We start from the raw sequence: 27,391 nt of genomic DNA, 5'->3' as shown, positions 1-27,391 counted from the left end.
AGATAGGAGAAAGATTCATAAACAGTCTTCAATATGCTGATGGTACTTTGAGGTTACTGAAAGAGAGGATCCCCTGAAGCCCTTTCTGGTGAAGATCAAAGAATAGTGACCAGTATGGATTACAACTCAATGTAAACAAAACAACCCCCCACCCACGACTAGTCCAATAGACAATGTCATGATAAATGCAGAAAAGAATAAAGTTGTCAAGGATTTCACCTTGCTTGGATCCACAATAACACTCATGGAAGCAACAGTCAAGATGACAAAGTATTTTTTGAATTAGACAAATCTGTCACATCAGATATCTTTAACATTGAATACCTATGATGTCACTGTGGGAAGTAAGGGGCATTTAACCCAAGTCATTGTATTGTCATTCCTTTCAGATGCATGAAGAAGCTGAGTAACAAATGAGGAATAGGGCAGGAAAATAGTCACTTGAATTATGGAGCTTGGTATGAATATTGAGAATACCAGGGACACGCAGATCTGCCTTGGACAAAATGTGCCCACAATACTCCATAGCCGTAATGATGGAAATCATTGTGTCTCATGAACTTTGGGCATGTTATCAGGAGGAACTAGTTCCTGGAAAATGTCATCATGCATGGTGAAGTTTAAGGTCATTGAAATCTGTTAATGGATTATATTGACAGTGGCCACAGCAGTGGACTCGTCCTTGTTGTGAAGATGGCTCAGGATTGAATGGTGTTTCTTCTTTCTGTGGCACAGAGAGTGGCTATGAGTTGGAACGGCTTTTATGAAACCTAAAAGCATCCACATGTGGAGTCAAATTAACAGTACTACCAAATGCCTGAAAGTATGAAAGATAGGAGAGATACGGAAAGATGGCCATTTTAGCTTATGAGGCACTGAGGTTGTGAGTGGTGGAGTAACTCAGAAAAAGATAATAATAATGGTTGAACAATATAAGAAGCAAAATCAATGTTACATATAGAAATTATTGAATTTATTAATCATTAATCTGTGGCAGATGTAGTTTTCCACCAGCACCATGGAAACATTTAACAGTGGTTTTCTAGAATATTACATATTTGGATAAAAGTGAGGTGTAGCCTTGTCTATAACAACAGTGGAGGGAATATATATATATATATATATATATATATATATATATATATATATATATATATATATATATATATAGACAGTTATTGTGGTAAAGACAACAAGACTCAGCTAAGAATCCAAATCAGTGAAATACTGTTTAAGCCGGCGCATCACATTTTGTGCTAGTTAATAATGAGTAGCTTATGTAGTAACTTACCAAGCATTCATTAACTGCTCAACTTTCCTTCATGGAGTTCATGCTGTCTTGTCTTGGGCTGCACTGATCTACATATGGGACAGGCTTGCTTCAGCTCCACCACTGCCTGCAGTAAAAGCTTATCTGACTTTCTAATTCTATCCCTTTATTTCAGAAGAAATAGTCTTAAAAAATGATGATGTGTTGTGACCACCTCATTTTGCTCTCAGTTATTTTAATTAAGATGAATTGATATCACTTTCTGAGCATAGAATAGCACAGGGGCACTTGCCCTCTGGCTTTTTGGATGAAAATCTGAGGATGCAGGACTTGACCTCAGCTCTCTCTGTCCCTCCTCAGGCCAGTGCAAACAATGCAGCAGACCACGGCGAATGGCCTAGTGCTGAGTGCCCAGTGAGCATTAAGGATACATGAGCGTTAAGAGTTTTCATTTGAATCTTAATTAAAAACACACTTGCTAAGTAAATACCTGACTGATTGCCTAGGGAGATTCATGTAGTAGACAGATAAATGATATTTTGTTTATATCTAAAGGAATATATATTAAAATTTACAAATTGGATGATTATGTCGCTGTTAGAAATATGTCTTATTAACCTGAGAAATTACTGATAACTGAATAAAATTGAAATAAAGAGCTAAATTCACCACCATCAAGTTGGTGCCCCTGTGAGTTTACCGGGGGTTCATACAGCTCATATAACATTCCATACATCAATTATATCACATATATTTGTACATAGTTTTCCATCATCGTTTCCCAAACATATTCTACTTGAGCCCTTGGTATAAGCTCCTCTTTTTTCCCCTCTCTCCCCAACCCTAACACCCTGGTGAATCCTTGATCAATTATATATTATTATTATTTCATATCTTACACTTTACACTGTCATCTCCCTTCATATTTCTGTTATTTGTCTCCTTGGGAGGGTTTTATATCCAACTTTGTGATGGGTTCCCCCTTTCTCCCCTATCCCCTCCGTGACCATCCCCCTACCTTCACGATATCATTACTCCCACTACTGTTCCTGAGAGGTTTATCTGGCTGGAATTCCATGTGTCAAGAGCTCTTATCTGTACCAATATGTGTACTCCAATCTAGCCAGATTTGTACTGTAGAACTGGATCATGATAGTGTGGGGTGGGGAGGAAGCATTCAGGAACTAGAGGAATGATGTGTGTTTTGTTGGTGCTGTACTGCACCTTGGTTGAATGATGCTTTCCTTATAACATTTCTGTGGGGGGATATCCAATTTTCTGTAGATGGGCTTTGGGTCTCCACTCCAAACCCCCTCATTCACTTCAATACAGTTGTTCATTTTAGATCTTTTAATACCTGATACCTGATCCCATCGACATCTTGTATTCACACAGGCTGGTGTGCTTCTCCCATGTGAGCTTATTTACTTCCCTGCTGGATGTCGGTGTGTTTAACAACAAGCCTCAAAGGCCCTAGACACTTCTACTTTTGATAGCTGGGCACCATTCACTCCCTTCACCACATTTGCCTATGCACTCATTTAGTCTTCGGTGATTATGTATCAAAGTGTGTTAGGTTATTAGAACAATGTGTTTTTTTGTTAAGGGAGGCCTTGAAGATAGGCCCTAAATCTGTCTATTATCCTAATATTTAGCATATAAATATATGTACATTGACCTCTATGTGTTTCATTATAAATTAGTATATGTACATGTATGCATGCCTATAGCTATACTTCTACAAATAGCTTTTGCTTCTTATTTATTTCCTCTAATTCCTTTCACCTTTCTTCTCTCCCACTATCATGCTCACACTCCATTCAGCCCTCAGTAATTTTTCTTAGATACATTGCACTTGATTAAACCCCACTAGGCATTGTACGCCCTCCTTACCATCTATTTTAGATCTTTTGTTCCCTTATCCCTGAGTTTGTTGGATCCACCCCCCCTCCACTCTCTCCTCTCCCATGTTTCCCTGGAACTGCTGGTCCTGCTGTTGTCTCCTCAAGATTGCTCATCTGCCCTATCTTATATATAGAGAGGGCAACACTAAACGAAAAATAAAACAAGAAAAACAGCACAATAGATAGTTCCAGGTCTGTCTGCTGACCCTCATGTATGTTTTCTGATCAAGTCTGATGAGGTGCCAAGCCCTGTCTCCCAAGTCAGAAGTCTATTTCCAGGATTCATGACGGACTTGGTTACTTTGCTCCCCTTGCTGCCCTGTTGCACTCCCTTTGCGTTTCACCCTGCTGTGCGTGCGGCAGTTTCTCACGTAAAATTAGAGAAATACCAAACAAATTGGTATGGCCCCTAACACAGAAAGAGTAAAATACCCAGGATCAGCTAGAAAATAATTTAAAGAAAAAGGTAGAAAAATAATTTAAAGAAAGTAGAATTTTAAAATCAGAACCTCCTTTACCTTTATTTGTTTGTCAAATTATAAATGTGATATTCATGAAGGTTGGGATCATGACGGTTTTCTATTTGCCTTGGGTTATAATCAGTATATCCTAAAATATTTGTTGAATGAATGAGTAGATTTTTAATTGACTTATAGGAATCTTTGATTAGAAAATTCTGAGATCTGGACTTTCTGATAGTAAGTTGTAACTCAAAGGTTAGGTGAAGTGGATGGAGGGCTTCATGATTGTATCCAGTGAAACAGGCCAAATTATTAAAGCCCAGGAACTATTGTATCAACAACAGTTCAAGTGCCACAATAAACGTGCTTTTTATTGGCATTTCATTTTCCCCTATTAGGTTTGCCACCTGACAAGGAGATAGTTTTGCATACAGAATTGCAAACTTTGTGTTTCATAGAAGGCAGAGGCTACAGTTATTAACTAACAACCATATGGTTAGCCTTCCAAGTATTTAAATGGTCATATGTGTGTGAAATGCCACAGTCTGGAAAAAAAAGTTACGCCTTCTGGACTTGATTAGCTTCATGGTTTGCACGTCTTTCCCTCGGAAACTAATTGCCATCGCGCTGATGATGACCAGTTACAAGTGGAAAATCAAAATTATGTCGATAAAAGGATGAGATTTGCTACTTAAAGTGAATTTTTTTCCTCTAAGTTTTGCTGTGTCCTTTTGATTCTCGGATCCTGTCATTGTGCAGTGGTGTCACGATCAGCTCCTCACCATCGCTCTCGGTCCTTCCTCGCTGCAGTCTACTTGCATTCTACGTGCATTCTACGTGCATTCTACGTGCAGTCTACGTGCATTCTATGTGCATTCTGTAATGAGTTCCTCTTTGAAGGACCCTTTCCTCCTCACATTTGAAAACAGCCTCGTGTCTTAATTTTTGTTTTCCTATTTCATGCTACCTGGTAATTATCACAATTTACTTTCCTAGCCTACTTTATAAAATAATGATTTTCCTTATGGAAAAAAAATCTTTTCTTAATGACATTGTTTCAGGAAGAACTTATTAGAAACAATGGGTATTTTAGAAATCTATATATTTTTAAGAACCGCTAAAGTTTCTGCCCTTATGGGCAGCACACATGACCAGAAAAGGTTCCCTTTACTGGAGGCTGGGCAGCAAATCCTATGTGTTTATCTCTGAGCAGGAGTTATTAAGTCATTTAATAGACTCTAAGCCAGGATCTCAGTTTTCCTAAGTATTTGTACAACTAAAAGCTTATTAAATTAATTGACTATTGGTCCAGCAATCATAGAAAAAAAACATTTCATTTCACAAATACATATATTTCTTTTTTAAAGAGATTTGATCTCTTTCCCCAAATCTCTATTATTACTTATATAGTTACTAAATAGTTATTTTATTGCCCAGGGCAGTCACAGTACTGCAGAGACACAGAACCGAGTAGTTAAGAGATGTAGATATAGAGATACTGATAGCCTGGGATATAATGCAGAGAGAGAGAGAGAGAGAAAGCAGCCCCTTAGTCTGTTCCAATGACTGCCTCTTTGTCTCTGTGCAGGTTCCATTTGAATCAACAGAGACATTTTGTGTGTATGCCATATTTTAACTACCTTTAACAAAAGCTTATTTTAAAGATAGCTCCTGACCATTGCTCTATTTTATGTGTCTCACTAAAACTTTCCATTTCTTCCCTTCCCTATCATGTAAGACAAGTTTACACAAGCACATACACGTATCTGAACATTTTGTTAGTAGACTTTCAGTTAATGCCAACTGACAGCAGCCCACTGTGTTCTGGCAGAACTGTCCCATAGCGCTTTCAGGGCTGTGAGATTAGGAAGCATCACTGGTGCTTAACTTCCAGAGTGCCTTTAGGTGATTTTGAGCGTCCATATTTTGGGAGTAGTAGTCCTGTGCTTAACCATCACTGCCATCTGACTCACAGTGACTCTATAGGACAGGGTTGAATGCCCCTGTAGGTCCCAAGACTGTAACTCTTTATGGGAGGAGAAAGCCTCATCTTGCTCCCACTGAGCAGTGGGTGGTTTCAAACTGCTGACTTTGATGTTAGCAGCCGAATGCATAACTCACTACATGACCAGAGTTCTATCATCTTTATATTGGTTCCCAGAAATGATGAGCATTGCTATGGCCTTAAGGACAAGTAAAATCCTTAGAATCATTTTCCCCTGAAAGTTAAATAAATAAATAAATAAATAGAATTAATGTCCACATTTCAAGACCACCTAGACAGAATATTTATGCATATAGAATAAATATGTATATCTGCATCTACAAATTCAAATCCTAAATGAAATACAACTAAAATACAAACATTTACAATAACAGAAATAAAATAGAGTTAAAGAAATTAAAACAATGACTTTCCTTATGTATGTTTAATGCACATACATATAACTTGGACGAAAATGAGAAAGAGAAAGAAGAATAAGAAAGAGGAAGGGAATAAAGAGGATTCATACTCATACATGACAAAACCTAAGCATGAATGGTGTATACTTCCTCTTCCGCCCAAAAACTGATCAATGAAATTTATGGAATTATTCAAATCATACAGAGTACAGATATGTGAAAATAACTCCAAAGTTCCAGACTCTTTAGTTGCTACGGAGACGCACACATCTGATGGCAACAACAGTGAGACCTTGTCATTGGACTGGAGGCCTGTAGTGCCATTTATGACTCCAAACTCATAATGATGTCTATCTATGTAAAGGTCACATTTAATGGTGATAAATGAAGCTAAGTGCCCTTTAAGATGTTGGGGTAATGAAGTGAGATATTTCTTGGCACAATGTCACCTGTATTATCTACAAATAATGATGCTATCTCATGATAACTCAGATAAAGAGTAGAAAATAGAACTCTTTCAAGCACACACTGGAAGCTGAGGAATGATAGGACATGCAGACATCTATATAAACATGTCTATTTTATAAAGTCAGGTCTTTATTTTTTTGTTAGGAAATTTATTTCTTACAACAATATCAATTATATAGAGAGATTTATGTTACATACTCTTTAAAGATGCATGGGTAGAATAAATAGAAACATTTACTGCTATTCTAAATCAGAAATTATATAATATTTTCATTTAAATTTAAAACAATAAAGGAAATAAGAAAGTAGTTGCATTTAATATTAAGTACTATATTCAAGAAGTATCATGTTAATATTTTTATCAATAATCAATATTTTACAGTGAATGAGTTATTATTTATGTAACCAAAGTGATTCTAATCTATTCTGTAATCAATATGAAAAAAATAGTTTCAATTTCCTGCATGATCTTCTTTAAGATATAGTTCCTGCTCTCAATGATCTTGTATGTTATCACACTTGCATTTTAAATTACATTAATCAGAATTCTTTCTCTCTCATAAACTTGATGATACTGTGTTATGTGCCTGATTCAGTATAAGTACTCATTATGTGGTTTCAAATAAATAGTGATTAGATTTTTTATGTATATTTTGTAATAAGTGAAAATCCTTCTCACCACAACATGTGTCCAAAAATACCCCTAATACCATGGGTCAATTTTAACCCCTGGGGACCCTATGCAATTTCTGAGACTAGTGATATTTACAAGAAAAAATGTTTTCATCTTTTTCTCACAGAACTGCTGCTGCCTTTGAACCACCAACCTTGTAGATAGCTGTCTAAGCTTAACCTACATTGCATGCAGCGCTTCCTCATCCCTGTGTCCTGTTCAAAACTGCTGGTTGAGTACTTACTGTGAGGCAGGCCCTGGGATACTGTGATGAACAGCATTACATGCCTGCTCTCAATGCTCTTATGCTCCAAGGAGAAGATAGTCAAAAACAAAACAACAACAAAAGAAACTAGGAGACAAAATTGGATGGGTAAGAGACTGCTGCTGCAAAGAAAGCACATTGAGGTAGCAGAGGAAGTGTGAGTGTGCCATGGTAACTAATGTGATTGCAAAAATGACGTAAGAAATTTCAACTTGAGCAGGGCCTGCATGTATGAACACTTCTGAGAACTCCAAAGGTTGTCCTCAAGAATCAGTCACCCAGGATAAGGATTGAAACAATGGTTCCATTGTCTCATTCCCATATTCCAAAAGTTGTTTATAGACATTGAATTATCGCTAAAAAGCCCGGTTTGTGTAGTGGTTATGCCTTGGACTGCAATTCCCAGAGATGGCCGTTTGAAATCACTGTCAGTGCTATGGGAGGAAGACTGGCTTTCTACTCCCCTAAACAAGTACAGAGTCAGGAACCTACAGGGGGCTTACTTTGGGTCAGCATGACCCGATGGCAGTTTCTGAGTGATACATGAATGTTATCTTGCAAGACCATGATTTATTTATATATGTTTATTCAGTTTCCAAATCATCTGTGTAAAGAGATGATTGAGAAGCTTAATGTTATCATTCCAGTCAAGGCCAGGGTCAACAGTAGAATGCACCATCAATGCAAGTTCAAGTTGAAGCTAAACAAAATTAAAACAAGCCCACAGGAGTCAAAATACAAGACTGAGTATATCTCACCTAAATATTGACCCCCATCTCAAAAATAAGACATATTGAACAATAGTGACCAAAGACATGACACATTGTAAAATGATAAAAATATCATACATGAAGACACAATCATTAAAAAGAAAAAAAGAAGGGAAAAAAGACCAAATGGATATCATAAGATACTGGAACTTGCTCTAGACCATAGAGCAGGTAAAGCAAAAGGAAGCAGTAATAAAGTAAAGAATTGAACAGAAAATTTCAAAGGACATCTTGAAAGTAAAGGGTGTACTGAAGTAAGCAAAACCATGGAGTTTGGGAACCAAAGGGGAGAAGTACACTTGGGATTTCTCAAGCTACAAGAACTGAAGGAAAAAATCAAGTCTCGTGTTGAAACATTAATAATTCCCAAGAGAAGGTGGAAGGAAGGTACATAGGGTACCCAAAATAATTGATCAACATTCAATCATCAAGGAAGTAGCATGTGATCAAGAAACAAGTCTACTGAAGGAAGCAATGCAAGCTACACAACAGTGATGAGCAATGCCAGAGTCCTCGAGGCTGACAGGATGTCAACTGAGATTCAGGACCAAGGGCTCTATCTGGAAGTGTGCATTTATCTTTGCCAAAGACTCTGGGAGGCAGTTACCTGGATACCCAACAGGAGATCAATATATCTTTCTACTCTGAGGTATGTGATCCAGAAGAGCATTGAATTTATTTTGAAATATGATTAATATCACATGCAAGAACAATTCTGCTGACAATAATTCAAAAATGTTGCATCACTTAACAGGGAAATACCAAATATTCAAGATGGATTCAGAAGAAAACAAGTGGCGAAGGAGGTCACAGCTGATGTCAGTAGATCTTAGCTGATGAGTAACAGGAATGTGTATCTGTCTTATTGACTATGTAAAGACATCCATTTCTGTAAACCATAACTAACTATGTCAAATATCATGAAGAATCAGAATTTTTAAAACACACCATTCTGGTGATTTGGTCCCTATGCATAAAATAAGACAGTCATCAAACAAAAGTGAGGACAGAGCATGGTTTCAACTTGGGAAAAGTGTGTGTCAGAGATATTCTTTCACTTATTTAATCTATATGCTTAGAAAATCATCGCAGAGGCTGGACTACTGAAAAGAGTGCTGTATTGGGATTAGAAAAGAACTTATTAATAACTTGTGATATGTAGGGAGCATAATCTTCTTGCTAAGCACAGGAGACTTGACACACCTACTGATGATGATCAAAGACTATAGCGTTCTCTCTTAGTATGTGTTACAACTCCATGTAAAGGAACAAAAGTTCTGCACAACTGAAGAAGCACAATTGTGAAAACAGAGAAATGATTGATGTTGTCAAGAATTTTACTTTGCTTGAATCCACAAATAATACCCTTAGAATTGTAGTCTATTAGGCCAATCTGCTTCAGAAGACCCTTTGAAAGTGTTAAAATACAAAGATGTCACTTTGAATGTGTTTCACGCAAGCCATGGCATTTTCAGTTGCCTCGTGTGCATGTGAAAGCTGGGTAAAGACTAAAGAAAACAATATTGCTTTGACATATAGTTTTGGTCAAGAATATTGAATATATTTTGTACTGTCAAAAGACTAAACAAATCTGTCTTGAAATAATACCAATCTTGTGGGGAGTAGTACATTTACTCTTAGAATGTCCCTTAGAAGGAAGGATGCCAACACAGTGCCTCACATACTTTAGCTACAGTATCAGGAGGGACTGGTCCTTTGAGTTATGCATCGCATGTGGTACAGGAGAGAGCCGGCACAAAGGGGTAAGACCCTCAGTGAAATGGATCTACACAGTGACTGAAACAGTGTGCTCAAAAACAGCAAGGTTTGTGGGGATGCCACAGGGCTGGGCAGTGTGTCCTGTTCTTGTATATATCCTGTTTGTCATTCAGTCTATTTGGTCTATACAGGGTTTTCAAGGCTGTACGTCTTTTTCAAACTGAGTCAGCATGCCAACGCTTAGCCTATAGCACCAGAAAGGACTCCTTTGTGTTATAATAAGGTCTCTATACGACTAAGCAGACTACATGTCACACCTCATAAAAATTGTTAATTTTTAAGAAACAACAAAAAGTGAAACAATATGAGATGTTACAGACCCTAAGTCTCTACATACTTCCTAATGAGTTTCTATTGTTTGCCTTATAAACATCTAGCTGTTTGATAGAATATAAAATTTTAAAACCCACTTTCAGAATGGCAATTAAGAAAACTCTACTATGGTATAACTGGTGACTGACAGGATTTTGTTTTATCACTTTATAGAATGACTCCATTGAAAAGCCGTGTCTCGAGATTTATCAGTATAACAATGAAACTGTATAGAGAAAATGCTTTACATTTGATTAACAGCTATTGTAATGAATTTATAAATTTAAACTTTTATGTGTAGTCTTAAAAGTTGTTTAATCTTTTTTTGTTGTATTTTTTAAAATATTTTATTGGGAGCTCATACAACTCTTACCACAGCCCAAACCTACATCCATTGTGTCAAGCACATTTGGACAATTGTTGCCACCATCATTCTCAAAACATTTGCTTTCTACTTGGGCCCTTGGTATCAACTCCTCATTTTTCTCTCTCCTTCTCCCACCCTCCCTCCCTCAAAACCCTTGATTATTTATAAATTATTATTATTGTTATTTCGTGTCTTACACTGTCTGATGTATTTGTGCACCCACTTTTCTGTTGCCATCCCCCAGGAAGGGGCTTATATGTAGAACATTGGAATCAGTTCCCCTTTTCTCTCCCACCTTGTCCTTACACTCCTGGTATTGCTACTCTCCTTATTGGTCCTGAGAGGTTTGTCTGTCCTGGATTCCCTGTGTTTCCAGCTCTTATCTGTACCTGAGTTCATCCTCTTGTATGGCCAGATTTGTAAGGTAGAATTAGGATCACGATGGGGGGAGGAAGCATTAAATAACTAGAGAGAAGTTGTATGGTTGTATGTTTCATTTGGTGCTATACTGCACCCTGGCTGGCCCATCTCCTCCCTGCGACCCTTCTAGAATGGATGTCCAGTTGCCTGCAGATGGGCTTTAGTTTTCCACTCCATACTCCCCCCTCATTCACAATGATATGATTTATTGGTTCTCTTATGCCTGATACCTGACCCTATAGACACATCGTGATCACACAGACTGGTGTGTTTCTTCCATGTGGGCTTGCTTCTTGGCTAGATTGCTGCTTGTTTATCTTCAAGCCTTTAAGATGTCAGATGCTATATCTTTTGATAGCCAGGCACTATCAGCTTTCTTCACCACATTTGCTTATGCACCTTCTTTGTCTTTGGCGACCATGTTGAGAAAGTGAGCATTATGGAATGCCAGTTTAATTTGCATTGAGGGAGTACTTGAGTGGAGGCCCAATGTCCATCTGCTACCTTAATACTAAACCTATAAATATATGCACATTGATCTATTTCCCCATCATATATAAATATATTTACATATGTACATGCCTGATTTTAGACCTCTATAAATACACTTTGCCTCCTAGTTTTTTCCTCTGTTTCCTTTTCAAAAGTTATGTAACCTTAAAGCTCAGCAGTAAAAATCTATTAAAAAGTTGTGCATATGTGTGTATGTGTATATGTTATTGTTAGGTGCCATCAAGTTGGTTCCAATTCATAGAGACTCTATGTCCAACAGAACAAAACACCACCCAGTCCTGTGCCATCCTCATAATGGTTCCTGTACTGGCGCCCATTGTTCCAGTCACTCTGTCAGTCCATCTTGTGCAGGGCCTTCTTTTTGCTATTCCTCCAAGCATGATAACCTTCCCCACGGATTTATCTCTCCTTGTAATATCCAAGGTAGAAATAAACAGAATGGATATATATATATATATATATATATATATATATATATATATATATATATATATATATATATATATATAAAGGTGTATATATATATATATATATATACATACATACATACACACACACAACTCCTTCTCACTGCAATTGAATTAATACTGCTTCATAGACAACCGTGTAGGAACTTCCCCGGTGACTCTGAGACTGTAACCCGTCACAGGGTATAAAGCCTCATCTTTCTCCAAGTAAATTTACAAAGGGCATATGCATTTTAAAATATCAATTTGAAGAAAGGGTTCTATGCTTTATTAATTTTCTAATAATAACAATTTGTATAATGGCTAGAAAATGAATCATATACCATAGATTACAAAAGTCTAAGAGCAAAATACATTCTTCTAGTGATTTTGGTCATCCGTAGGAGAGAGAATGGCATTTTTAAACCCTGTAGATTCGATGACTAATTGTTAATTATGGAAATGCTTAGTGGTCTCTCTTCTATTTTGTTCTTTGACGCTTGGGTAGTACTTTCCATGGGTGACTCTGTGTGTTGAATCAAAGGTATATAAAGTAGGGGGTATTGGTGAGAGTTTTGAACCATTGAATGCAGAGTTGGTTGATAGACTGAAACGTAAGTACTGAGTACATAGTAAATGCTCAATAACTAGCCATTGTACGAATTAACTTTTGCATTAACTTACTAATTTCTCATTTAGTTTGAAAAGTAGTAATTGACATTTTCTTCTAAGCAATCAAAGCAAGAGACTATGTGAGACCCAGTCAGTCAGTCAGTCAGTCAGTCAGTCTTTCTTTGTTTCTGTTCAAATTGAAATGCTCAACATTTTTAATTGCCTCCCTTGAAATTGAAGACCTTTCTACCACGGTTGTTTGGCCATGGGACCCTTTATCAGTCTCCAGCTGTGTGATCCTGGCTATTGGCTTGACTGAAGTTACTGTCACTATAGCATAAACTAGAAGCTGGGAGCAAGGGCAGGGGCTGGGCTGGGGGAGTCAGACTCTCTTTTATCAGAGGGAGCAATGATACAGAAACCGAGTTTCTTCACACAAATATATTGAATTTTACTAATGAAGAAAAAGTATAAAAATAAAAATATAATTCTTTTAAAATTAAAAAAGTAAATTTTTAAAGACTCAGTGGAAACTATCAGAACTTTACCTAAAGGGAAGTCAATAGATTATCTTTCATTACAAACACAAATGAACAAATATTAAATATTCAGCTTCTCTTAATATTACATTAAAGTCAATATCAGTCTAAAAGCCTTTGACTCTCAAGTTATTTAATATTAATCATTGAATAAGACAGGGAAACTGTATAGCAGGGATTTATGAACAAAATACAATGAAATATTATTTTCAATAAAATTTTTATATACTGGAAAATGATACATGGGAATAAAATATATGAGTACACCAAGATGACTGGCCAAGAAAAAAATAGCAGAACAAAAATCAACAGCTTTAATGTGTCACTTAGAAAAATAACTAATATTATTTGCAATGCAATTAAGGGAAAAATATAGCTACAGGGACAAAAGTTTATGAAATTTTACTGAGATCCAAGGAAAGTGAGCTGAAAATATTTAAGAAGATGGTTAAGTGTGTGTGTGTGTGTGTGTGTGTATGTGTGTGTATTAAACTCAATGTAAGATCAAGACAAGTTCAAATAGGAAATTTTATTAGATAGAAAAATGTGTCTAAATTCCATAAGTAAACATGTGATATTCTTATGAAAGAGTGATTCTATGGCCACCGATCCTTGGTCGCTCCTCTGGTATCACAGGAGGAAGTCTTGTGGAGCAAGGAGGTTGAGTGCCCCTGGACCTCAGGGTTCAAATGACGTGCTCCACTGCTGGCTCTTCTCTCCGCCTAGGACTTAGATACACACCATCAACTCCTGGGATGGTTGATTTTACACCTGGCAGAATGGCAATTACCACGAACACTGTTAGCAATCACACATAACAAAGTCATACAACCCAGTCACTATCTCCTCCTGCCTTCCTCCCTCGTCCATCAGTAATGCAAAGGTCTCATGGTGGAAGTACAAATGCTATGGCTAGAAGAGCTATACTAAATAATTCACTGCATTGCACAAATCCCATTTTGCTATGAAAGCATTTTTTGTTTTGTTTGTTTTTTAACATTTTATTAGGGACTCATACAACTCTTATCACAATCCATATATATACATACACCAATTATATAAACCACATCTGTACATTCTTTGCCCTAATCATTTTCAAAGCATTTGCTCTCCACTTAAGCCCTTTGCATCAAGTCCTCTTTTTGCCCCTCCCTCCCTACTCCCCCTCCCTCATGAGCCCTTGATAATTTATAAATTATTATTTTGTCATATCTTGCCCTATCCGGTATCTCTCTTCACCCCCTTTACTTTTGACAGTCCCCCAGGGAGGAGGTCACATGTAGATCCTTGTAATCAGTTCCCCCTTTCCAAACCACTCATCCTCCACACTCCCAGTATCACCCCTCACACCCCTGGTCCTGAAGGTATCATCCATCGTGGATTCCCTGTGCCTCCAGCTCTGATTTGCACCCGTGTACAACCTCTGTTCCATCCAGACTTGCCAGGTAGAATTCAGATCATGGTAGTGGTGGGGGGGGCGGGGGTTGGAGGAGGCATTTAGGAACTGGAGGAAAGCTCCATTCTTCATCAGTGCTACGTCGCACCCTGACTGCCTCATCATGGAGATCCACTCCCAGAGGGGTCTAGAGGAGGAGATGAAAGCATTTTTAAGACGTGGAAAAGGGGACTAAAGAAGTGTACATGCAAGTTGTATTATATGTGTTAGACTATGAAATGGGCTTTAGGAAAGCCATTAGCATGGAGGCACCTGTTCGCACTCACCAGCAACACCAGGAAAGAAAGACGGGCTTTCTGACCCCGTAAGAACAGACAGCTGCAGAAACCCCAGAGGCAGGTCTTTTCTGTCCTGTAGTGTTGCTATAAGGGACACATCTACTGCTGGCAGTGAGTTTGCTGTGTTGGGGTTTACAGTCCCAGGCTTTCTTCTAAGGCAACTCTGAGTTGACGTGGGGCTAGAACCCTTGTGTTTGCAGTAACCAGTGATAGCATGAACTGTCCAGGCAACCAGAGGGGGCCTTACCAGATATTAATCCCATTTTCTTTCTCCTGCTAGGAAAGGGTGAACATGGAAAACCATACCCCCTCACTGAAGAAGACCATGATGACTCAGCTTACAGGGAGAATGGATTTAATATTTTTGTTAGCAACAATATTGCTCTAGAGCGGTCCCTGCCAGACATTCGCCATGCTAAGTGAGTATCACAATGTAAGGAGTGTTTTTCCTTTGTTTTTTAGTTTTGTGATTTTTAATATATGTAATGGTGACATATGAAACCAAAGTACCTTTCTAATAATTTTGAGGAAAAAACTTATTCTACAATCTTAAAAAAGACTTCTTTAAATCAACAGAGCGTTAATATTCAAGAGAAGAAATGACTCTTGACTCTAAAATTTAATTAATTAAACATTTCATTCATTAAGTTGACTGAATTCTGTCCATTTTATATGAAATGTCTTATAAGTTTTTGGCTTACATTTGATCATGTAAATTAAGAAGCAACATTTTTCTGTGGTGATCACTGCTATAGTACTTTTTGTAGATCCAAGTAGAGTTTAAAAAGCTTTGCTCCTAGGCTTCCTTCCTCCATTGAAGGTTTACTAATGAGCTGCCTGGTACAGATGACACAGCTTTGCCTGCTGAAAGTGAGGAGGACTTGGAGCACTTGCTGGTGAACATCAAGGATTTTAGTATGGATTACAATTCCATGTAAGGAAGACCCATATCCTCACAGCAGGGTCAATTGATAACCGCGATAAATAGAGAAGAGGCTGAAGTTGTCAAGGATTTTGTCTTGCTTGGGTCCACAATTAATACTTCTGAAAGCAGCAGTCAAGAGGACAAAAGACATATTGCATTAGATAAATTTGCTCCACAAGACCCCTTGAAAGTTTTAAAGAGCAAGGGTGTTACACTGGGAATTAAGGTGCTTCTGACCGGAGCCATGGTATTCTCCATTGCATCAGATGCAGGTGAAAGCTGGAAATTCAAGAAGGAAGACCAAAGAAGTATCAATGTATTTGAATTGAGGAGCGGGAGAAATATACTGACATTACTCTGAACTGCTCAAAGGATAAACCCAATTGTCTTGGAAGAAATAAGGCCAAAGTGCTCCTTAGAGGCATGGATGGAGAGACACTGTCTTCATACGTACTTTGGATGTATTGTCAGGGGAGACCAGCCCCTGGAGAAAACATCATCTTTGGTCAAGTGGAAGGGTGGCGAAAATGGGAAGAGCCTCAACAAGATGGATCAACACAGTGACTGCCTGATGGGCCCATGCAAAGGGACAGCTGAGCGATGGTACAGGCTGTAGGGCGCTTTGTTCTCTTGTGCACAGGGTGGCGATGAGTTGGAATCGACTCGATGGCACAGCACAGCAACTAGGGTTTCCCCTCAGATAGTCCCAGATTTATTTCAAACATGTCTTTGCAATCAGTTTTGTGACATCCATTTTTATCTTTTCCTTCTTTCCTATATTTTCATGACCCTTTGCTTTCGTCATGTATGATGCTCCTGGGGTGATCCCAAAGTTGTTCAGGTGTTCTGTCATTAATGTTAAATGTGCCAAATCTCTTCTGGAGGTGTTCTCAGCATTCAGGTGAGATAGACTTACTTAAGCTATAAACTGAGCAAATAGTCAGAGAAACTAGATTATATAAATAAGAAGGTGGAAGCAGGATTGGAGAAGGCTTATTAATAGCCTGCAACATGCACAAGAAAAACCTGTGCCTGCTGAAAGTGAGGAGGACTGGAAGCACTGCTGATGGAGATCACGGATTATCCCCACAGCTGGACCAGCACGTACCATCATGATAAATGGTGAAAAGATTGAAGTGGTCAAGACATTTTTTTAGCTTGGATCCACAATCAATGCTCCTAGAAGCAGCAAGCAAGAGGTCAAAAGCAACAGTGCATTGGGTGAATCAGCACAAGACCTCTAAAGTTTTGAAAAACAGCAATGTTACTTTTTGACTCAGGTGCACCTGACTCAAGCCATGGTATATTAATTGCCTCTAATCCATGTGAAAGTTTGACAATGAATATGGGAGACAGAAGAATTGATGCATTTGAATTATGGTGCTGATATAAAATATTGATAGTTAAATGGATTGCCAAGAGATGAAACAAATCTCTATTAAGGAAGCACAGCCAGACATACATCCTTAGAGGCAAGGATGGTGACTTCCCTCAACTAATTTGGACATGTTTTCAGTAGAGACCATCCCCTACAGAAGGAAACAAGGCTTGGTAAAGTAGCAGGACTCCAAAATAAGGAAGACCTTGAACAAGATGAATTGACACAGTGGTTTTGACAATGAGCTCAAACATAAGACCAGTTCGGAGGCTGCAGTGTTTCCTTCGGTTGTACAGAGGGTCCCTGTGATTCAGAACTGAACTGACTGCACCTGACAACTACACTGAGCCGTTAGTTGAGAGTTTCAGGCAAGTTGTCTCAGGTATTGCTCTCCTTACAAAAACACAAACTCACCACTCGCAAGTCACTACTGACCAATTATGCCCCTATATGACAGGGTAGAACAGGCTCTATGGCTTCCAAGTCTATAAATCTATAAAAGCCTGTACTTCTCCAACAGAATAGCTAGTGGTTTTGAACTGCTGACCTTAGGGGTAGCAGCCTAATGGTAATCACTAAGCCACCATGGTTTCATATCATTAGGGTACCTTTCAAAATAATGTCCACTCAAGATAAAAGGAAGATCCAAATCTTCCATATAGGTAAAAACACTGCTTCAAAAGTGTATAGATGTAAACAGAGCATATATTGTGGAAACAAAAGCTTCATACTTTAATATTTTTGTTTAAAATTAAACTTTCTATTAGTTTTGGTAATGCTTTATGACTTACCCTCTTATATTCCTTTTGTGTACTTCATTCTTACATCAGGCAAACACAAAGTCACATGGTTACATTTTTCATAAAGAATGGCTGAAATCAATGCATACATAATCAGAAGATAAATCACATGAGATCATATTAGTCATTGTAAAAGTAATACTCATCAAGACATTCTACTCATAATGAATGTATATTTTTAAATAATTTGAGGCTCCATATTGTAAAACTTATACCAAACTCATTGCCACTAAGTGGATTCCAACTCAGTGGGACGCTACAGGTCTCACTGGAACAGTGAGTGGTCTCACTTCCCACTCTATGACTACCCGCTCAACATGGTGTTCGCTACTCCACCACGGTGCGGCGATATTAGTGTTGAAAGCATACATTTTAAATACTAAAATCTGGTTTATTTATGATATAGATAAATTTCTTTAACTTTAAAAAGGCTCCATATAATATTGCAAGATGAATACTTACGATTATTTGATAAAAATCAGGTGATTCATGATACATTTACTTTAATTTTTTTAATTGTCCAAGCAGTAAACTTACAAATTCCACATAGCTACAGCCACATTTCTTAGCCATCTGTGCTGTTTTATGTTCCATAAAGAATGAGCAAATCACATGCACCATGATCCAAGTTCAATGGTTAGCTGTGAGATCTCCTGTCACTTGATGGAGAGTTTGATCATTTGACAGGGATTTCAGTTTTTAAGTATATCAGAGCTAAACTTGTATCTGTAAACAGATACATCATTTAGAAATATTTTTAAAAGTCCTTTTGATGATGTATAGGAAACTATTCCTCTTGAATTTATCATTTCCAGAATAGTGAATCATAGATTATCTGATTCAAAAAGGCCCAAATGAGTCCATTTCAGTTCACTGATGCCCAAGATATTGATCTGTTTGCATTCCAATTTCATTGTTGATGACTTTCAATTTTCTGAGATCTGTGCTTTGTACATATATCCCACATACCGATCATTAATAGTTATTTGCAGCTGTTTCTTCTCATGCTGAGCCAGGTCCTCTCAGCTAGGGAAGATCTGGAAAGTTGCACTCCGTTCCCCTCACTATGGTCATCCCCACTTTGTGAAAGAAGCTCTTCTGCGGATGTATCTTCAGGACCCTAAGACCTGCGGGGCGCATCCTCCAGCACTGTGTCTGAGAATGCACTGCAGCTGTGTACAAGGGTCGCAGTACTAATCCCTCAGAAATGTGCAGTTTATCCCTTCTCTGTAGTTTCTTCCTAACCCGGACGCTCTATTGAAACCTGTTCATGTTGGGTGACCTTGCTGGTGCTTGAAATGCAGGCGGCACCGCTCGCAGCACCTCTGCATCATGCCAGCTAGCCCATTGCCACGGACTGACAGACAAGTGTCGAGTGAAAGCACTGTAAGTGACATTTCAGTAAATTAGTTTGGGGGCTGTCTTTCTAGTTGCCACACTGCAGCGATATATGTTTATTTTAAAATATAAAAGAATGACTGATTTTTATCTTCAGGTTTAGATGAGTTAGCACGTTCCAATGTAGCTAAAAAGAAGATTAATGACAAGAGAACCATTATTTCCTCCTAAACTGAATGCTTTACATCTTGGTCTAGGCCTTCCAGCTGGCCAAATTATCCCCAGGTTTACCGAAATCATCTACAGTAATTCCCACTGATGGAGAACATTTCTAGTTACAAGAAATTTAAATACCCAATTGCACAGCATCAAAAATACATTAAATTGCATTGTTGGAGTAATAAATATCCTCAGAGAATAGTTTTTATCCACCTCCTCCCCTGCCCCCAAACTTCCAATCTTTTAACCTGCATTCCAGTGAAAAGAGTGGCAGATGGAAACGGTGCAAAAAATCACTAATGTTATAAGGAGGCTGACAGTTCCATTCTTCTCGGCGGGTATAGTATTAGCACAACCACTACCTTTGCCAAAAAATAAAATATTCTTAGGCAACAATGGAAAGAAACAATGGGAAGACAAATATTTTGAAAATTTTGTAACATTACTGGATTCATGGTATGAACAATTCTTATTTCAAAAGCAAAGGAAGAAAAAAAATGTAAGTAAATCTTTCCGATGACCATATCTTACTCACCACTGAAGTTAGCTATCTAAACAGTCAAATCATAATGTAGGAAAATGATACCATATATATATATATATATATATATATATATATATATATATATATATATATATATATATATATATATATATATATATATATATATATATATATATATATATAGCAAAAGAAAACAAACAGCAAGACAAGCAAACCTCGTGGAAGTTTGGCAATGAGGCTAGGGAAAATATTAGAAAAGGACTTTACAAGAATGCTTATTCACGTTGCTTAATCTGGTATCCAGCTCCTAAAAACACAGGAAGAAAGATCTGCCATTGTCTCCAATCTTGTCAAACCTTCATCTGCAGAAAACCCCAAACTAAGCATTCTCAGGAATTATCATGCGTAGAGAGCGACTTGTTCTTTTCACCTCACCCAGGCTTCTAAAAACGCAGGTTAAAAAATAACTGAAATGTTCTTGACAAATATTGCAGCATTATCAAATTAATTGTCATTAGGTGCTATCAAGTCAGTTCTGACTCAGAATGACTCAATGTACAACAAACAACACAATAGCCTGTCTGGTGTGCTCTGACGATCATTGCTGTGTTTGAATCCATTGATGCCGAGCCAGTGTCCATCAATCCCAACGAGAGCTTGCCTCTTTTCTTGTTGATCCTCTACCCGGCACGATGACCTCTACCAGGAGCTGGACGCTCCACACAACGCGCCCAAAGCATCGGCCACGAGCCAGGATCACCATCCGCTCTTCTAAGGAGCACTCCAGCCATACTTCCAACATGGCTATGTTCTTTCCTACGGCCGTCGGTGGTACTTTCAATAGCTTCGCAAAACAAAACAAAAACCTCACTGCGCATGAGTCCATTCTGACTCATAAGGGCCTGTGGGACAGGACAGAACTGCTGCTGTGGGTTGAGGAGCCTACAGCTCCACCAGAGGACTCACCCTCAGAGCAGCTGGTGGCTTTGAAATGCACCCGAATCCCTAACCTCTAGCTGCCAACCCCCCTCCCCCACCAAAGGCATCTGTTCTCTCAACTTGACACATATTTCATAATTACCCAATTAGGCTGCAGGGCCCACCGTGAAATATTCTCTGAAAAAGAATTTCTGTGACATTTTATTAGAAAGCAAAAATAGTACCTAAAAGGGCAGGGGAGACATTTCCATCTGCAGTCCATCAGTTCCACCACTGTCTTGGAGAATAAGAAGAGTTTGGTTTTCTTGTTCCACAATATTGTAATGGAAACGGATGGGGTATCTTATATTGCAATGCTTCTTTGCCGTATCTTTTCCCCAACAATCATAATTGTGCTATTACTTTACTGTGTTACATTACGTGTCACCCTCTCTGTACCAGGTTGTATTCTCATTCTTAGTTAAAAAAAAAAAAAAGCAGTGGTGTTTTGGCATGTTTAGTGCATATTTGAGTTCACTTGAGGGAGCTTCAGTCAGAAATCCCTACCCAGAAAACATGTTGATGACATCTTTGTTCCTTTCCCTAATCCATTTTTCCTCCATTAGTATAAACATGAACTGCTTTATTGTATCTTATTTTTCATAGACTCAACAACGGATTCCCAATGGTAGGACTTATGCATCAAAGAAAGCCGAATGGCATGGATGAAATGTTTTAACGCCTTGCTTTTCATGCAAATAATAAAGTCCAAACTTTTAATTTAGGATTTAATTTTTAACCCCCCATACTTTCATTTATTTTAAATTTATTTATATCTTGAACTGAAAGAAATGAGAGGATGTGACCTGGAGTTGCAATACTACTCTATCCTATGGGAAAGGTGTTGATGGGTGTGCAATGCATCAAAACAAGAATTAAAATGATACGGAAATCATGCTACCAAACAGAACTGAACTTTTTTAAGAAGTAGCATTGGACCACTGCTATTGAAGGAGGAAATCCAAGCTGCACTGAAAGTATGAGCCAAAACAAGGTTCTGGGAATTAACAGAATACCACTTGAAATGTTTCAATAAGATGTTAAAGCACTTACAGCCCTCACGTCCCTGAGCCAAGAAATTTGCAAGACAGCTGTGTGGCCAACTGACTGGAAAATATCCACATTGTGCCCATTCCAAAAATGGATGACTCAATAGACTGCACAAAGTATAGAACAATATCATTAGTATTAGACGCAAGTATAATGCTGCTGAAATATATTGGTTGCCACAGTACATTGACAGGGAGATGGCAGGAGATCAAGCTGGATTCAGAGGAGGATATGGAACAAGAGATGCCATGGCTGATATCAGATGGAACTTGTCGGAAAGCAGAGACTATCAGAAATATGTTTACTTGTGTTTGATTTACAATGCCAAGGCATTCTACTGCATGCATCGTGACATTCAACTGTGTAGATCATTCGGCTGTGCAGAACACAAGGACTGCCTTGAGAAGAATGGGAAGTCCAGAACACTGCATTGTGTTCATGTGGGACCTTTATGTGGAGCAAGAGGCCGTTGTGAGAACAGAACAGGAAACACTGCATAGTTTAAAACCAAGAAAAGTGTGTGTCAGGGTTATATTCTCTCACCACATGTATTCATTCTGTGCTAAGAAAATCATCAGAGAAGCTGGATTATGTTGGGGGGGGGGCAGAATCAGTATTGGAGGAAGACTTAGTAAAGTAACAACCTGCGATATGCAAATACCATAACCTTGCTTGCGTAAAATGAGGAGAACTGGAAGTACTTGCTGATGAAGCTCAAGGATTACAGCCTTCAATATGAATTCCACCTCAGTATAAAGAAAACAAAAATCGGCAACGTATTCATAGTGAGAAGATTGAAATTATCAAGGATTTTGTCTCACTAGGATCAATAACCAATGCTCATGCAAGCAGTAGTCAGGAGATCAAAGGGCAGATTGCATTGAATAATTCTGGTGCCTAAGACCTCTTTCGAGTGTAGAAAGGCAGATATGTAAATGTGAGGACTAACTTCGTCCACCTTTCCTAGCTATGGTATATGCAATCACCTCAGATGCTTGCGATAGTTGGACATTGAATAAGGAAGACCAAAGGAGAATTGGTGCATTTGAATCATTGGGAGGTGTATTTAAAGTTTGATGGACTGCCATAAAAATAAACAAATCGGCCTAAGAAAAAGAAGTACAGCCACAATGCTCCTTAGAGACAAGAATGTTGAGACTTCCTCTCACATAGGTTGGACATGATCTCAAGAGGTACCAATCCCTGGAGAAGGACACAATGGTTAGTAAAGTCGTCCAGAGAGAGTCACAGGAGGAAGTGCTTGGAGAAGATAGATGGACACAATGGTGGCATCAATGGGCGCAAACATAAAAACAATTGTGAGGATGGCGTAGGCCTGGACAGCGTTTCATTCTGTTGTTCACAGGGTCACTGTGAGTAGGAACCGACTAAACAGCATGTAAAATGACAAGTCTGCGGAATTCCTCAGGAAAGTCTTAGATAGAAGTTGTCTTGAGAAGTGTATTGATATGGAGCAGCGGTTCTCAACCTTCCTAACCTGCAGCCCTTTCACACAGTTCCTCGTGTGGTGGTGAACCCCCAAACATCACCTGATTTTCATTGCTACTTCATCACTGTCATTTTGCTACTGTTATGAATCTATTATAAAGGGGTTGTGGTCCACAGATTGAGAACTGCTGATCTGATATGCTCAGAAGCAATCGCTTTGCATTTTGATACTTTGATTTGATAAAGATTCCTGTGATTTTATAGCAATACTTTTTAATGTGTCCTAGTAAATCAGATAGGACAAATCAGAGAAACATATAATAGGATTGTTGAGGTTGGTTTCACAGAGGACTCAGGTAAATATATCATTGTTATTATATCCATTTTTTCTGGTGTTACAAAAGTAAAAATGTTCATACAAATACATATTCATGCACATTCACATTCTGAGATACTTTTGCAAAAATAGTTCTTATATTCTTGTTTATTTTTTCATTGCACATTTTCTTCTCATTTTATTGATATTGCCAAGATAGAATTACTTTCAGCTCTGCAACTTAAAAATAAGAAAAGGCATTAAAATGCTGGGAGAAAATTCTGTGATATCTCCTCTATTCAGGAAATATAAGGGAATTTTGCAACCTCTTTGATCCTACGGCTGCTTTCGATAATGTTGCAATTATCATCCTAGCCGCAATCGTGTCCAATTTCAGGACCCATGTGGAGGATGTTGGTGATTAAAATGTTAATTTTAATTTTGATAAGATCCTTTTAGTGAGCATGGCATAGATCTGGAACAAGTGTGAGAAGTCGGACTCCTAATAGTGAATTCCAGAGAAAGGCAGGTTCAGGCGTCAAAAGAGTATCCTCACTAGACAAATGGAATAAAATGCCAAGATTGTAGATAAAGGAGAGGGGACGTGTCTCCAGCTACTAAGACCTTTGCTTTTTTAAGTATAGGATATTCTAATTAAGTCATCCTTTTAAATTATTGACCACCAGGACTTGCCTTGTGTAATATCTTAATTAATATTCTATAATTTAACTCTGGGTTCTAATATCCACATGACAGTTACACAGAAACAGACAAAATCCATTATTAAAGCATTTATTAAGAAGGTTAAAAAGTTGCAGTACCAGTGAGAAATGCTCAGTGTAGTTGTTGACCTGGCATGTTAAAAAGTTTCTGGCCTGCTAATCAATGCTTAAAGGGGCATACCATCCTGCTGTGAAACTGAATCCAAAAGCTCAAATTCTGATGGTGAGAAAACACAGTTCCGTGCCTCGGTAGGTTGGGGAGTCCAGCACGCTGTCCCGTGCTCTGACTTCTGCTTCTGCTGCTTCTCCTCTGAGTTCACGGCACTGGGAGGCCTCATTTATACACAGCAAGATGCCACTTCTGGGAACCCCATTTGCAATAACTCACAGGTGAATCCTATCTGTTGAATACTCTCTTTCTCTCCACTCTTAGCAGATCCATTCTGGGGAAAAGTACCTTGCTTGGGAGTTAGAGGCTTTGGTTCCAAGAGCATATTAAATAATTTACTGCCTCTGTATCTTAGGATGCTGGGCATATTAATTCCTCATTGCTGATTTCTATTTATCTACTTCCCAGAGTGAGGATTATTTTTTGTGTGGCTCACCATGCGTTCTTGTTGTTGTTAGGTACTGTCAATGGCTACCCTGTGAGCCTCTACAAAGCAGAACAAAACTCTGCCTGGTCCAGTGCCATCCTCACACTGCTTCTGTGTTGGAGTTCATTGTTGCCATGTGAATCCATCCTGTTAGGGACCTTCCTCTTTCTCACTGCCTCTCTGCTTTCTCTAGCATGATGTCTTTCTCTAGCGATTGGTCTCTTTTGACAACATGCTGAAAATTTTTAAGATAAAATTTCCAAATTCCTGCCCTTAGGAGCACTCTGGCCTTACTTTTTCAAAGACATTTTATTTTTCCTGTTGGAAGTCCATGGCACTTTCAATATCCACTGGCACTTCTGAAATGCAAATACAGTTGGCCTTTCTTTTTTAATTTCTAACATTCACATGCGTATGAGGTGATTGAAAATATCTTGACTGGGGTCAGATGCACCTTAGTCCTCAAAGGACCATCCTTGCTTTTCCACATTATAAAGAGGTCTTGTGCAGCCCATTTACCCAGTGTAATAGTTCCTTTTATCGCTTAACTGCTACTTCCATGAACACTGATTGCAAATCCAAATAGGACAAAATCGTTGACACCTTCCATCTTTCCTCCATTTATCATTGTTACCTCTTTTTCTCACAGTGAGGATTTTCGCTTATTTGGAGTTGTAACCCAAACTGCAGGCTGCGATCTTTGGTCTTCAACAGCAGTGTTTCAAGGCCTCTTCACTTCCAGCAAGCGTCTTGTGTCGTCTGCATGGCCCAGGTTGCTAATAAGCCTTCCTCCAATTCTGATGCTTCATTTTTCTTCATATAATTAATTTTCTCTAATTTAATTGCTCAGCATGAAGATTGAATAAATATGGTTAGGGGCTACGACCCTAATGCCCACCTGTCCTGATTTGAACCCATGCAATACTCCCATTGTTTAGTTCTCACAACTGCCTCGTTATCCCTTTACAAGTTTCACATGAACACAGTGAAGTGCTCTGGAATACCCATTCTTCTCCATGTAAGGTAGTCGAGTGGCACCAGGAACGGAATCAGTCGAATTTTAGCAAACAGGATTTATTAGGGGAAAAAAAACCAGCCTGGGCAAAGTCCCACCATCCACAGCATCCATGGCCAAGGGAGTTGCACCCCAGGCTATAGGAGTAACCTTTTTATTGCCAGGACACATGTGACTGCGCTGGCCCTGGGCCCATATAAGGTAAGGTGGTCAGAAATTGGAAGGCACAGGCATGTACTGGTTCCTGACCAGGCAGAGGTGTCTGCTAGGGATTGGTGGAGCAGGCACTCCTGAGTCCCTGGCCAGACAAAGGTGCCCATCCAGAATTGGTGGGCACAGACATATCCAAGCCCCTAGCCAGGCAGGGGAGGCTGTTAGTAATTCGTGGACGCAGGCACGTCTGAGCCTCTGGCCAGGCAAGGGTGCATTTCCTAGTTCCTGGTAGTCAGAGCGCACGTGTGGCTGAGTGCAACGTCCGGAGAGAGTTGCATCGGCCAACTCTGATCAGCTCCACATGGGGTGGGAGTTTATTGATTCGGCCAGACACTCAAGGTTATCCATAGATTGTTAGGATCCACACAGCTGAATGCTTTGACATAGTCAATAAAACACAAGTAAATATCTTTCTGGTATTTGCTGTTTTCAGCCACAATCCATCAGAGATCAGAAATTATATTCCTTGTTCCAATTCTTCTGAATCTCTCCTGAAACTTCTGATAGCTTGCTGTCAATCCATGACTGCAACTGCTGTTGGAGGATGTTCACAAAATTGTACTTGCCACAATATTTTTATATTGTCCTATCATGTGTGTAATCTGGTTATCTTTCTTTGAAATGGGTCCAATAGATCTCTTCTAGTCACTTTGGTCAAGTGGTTATGCTCCAACTTCTTGGCATGGATGAATAAGCATTTCCAGGAAACCATCACTGTGTTGAACAGTTTTAGAGAGTATTATATCAATTTTGGAACCTTGTTTTTGACTAATGCTCCCAGTGCAGCTTAATGACTTGCATCACCACAAGTTCTTACTCAGGTGATACCTCCTGAAATTGTTGAATGTTGACTACTTATTTTTGTTTCAGAGATGTGGTATATTATTCACGTCTACTTTTGATATTTCCTACAGTAATCAATACTTTGCCTGTAGAATCTTTCAATACTAC

General features: G+C 38.7%; 1 protein-coding gene across 1 annotated transcript in view; it reads left to right on the top strand.

Moving 5' to 3' along the window:
- The window catches only part of GALNTL6 (polypeptide N-acetylgalactosaminyltransferase like 6), a 1,308,188-nt gene that overhangs the window by 457,449 nt on the left and 823,348 nt on the right, over positions 1–27,391 (top strand). Inside the window, exon 3 of the mRNA XM_075555794.1 lies at positions 15,217–15,355. Coding sequence (XP_075411909.1) covers positions 15,217–15,355 — 139 coding nt within the window. The remainder of the gene's footprint in view (positions 1–15,216; positions 15,356–27,391) is intronic.

The sequence above is a fragment of the Tenrec ecaudatus genome, chromosome 8, assembly GCF_050624435.1.
Source record: "Tenrec ecaudatus isolate mTenEca1 chromosome 8, mTenEca1.hap1, whole genome shotgun sequence".
In the NCBI taxonomy this organism is placed as follows: Eukaryota; Metazoa; Chordata; class Mammalia; order Afrosoricida; family Tenrecidae; genus Tenrec; species Tenrec ecaudatus.
This window is presented reverse-complemented; position numbering and strand designations above follow the sequence as displayed.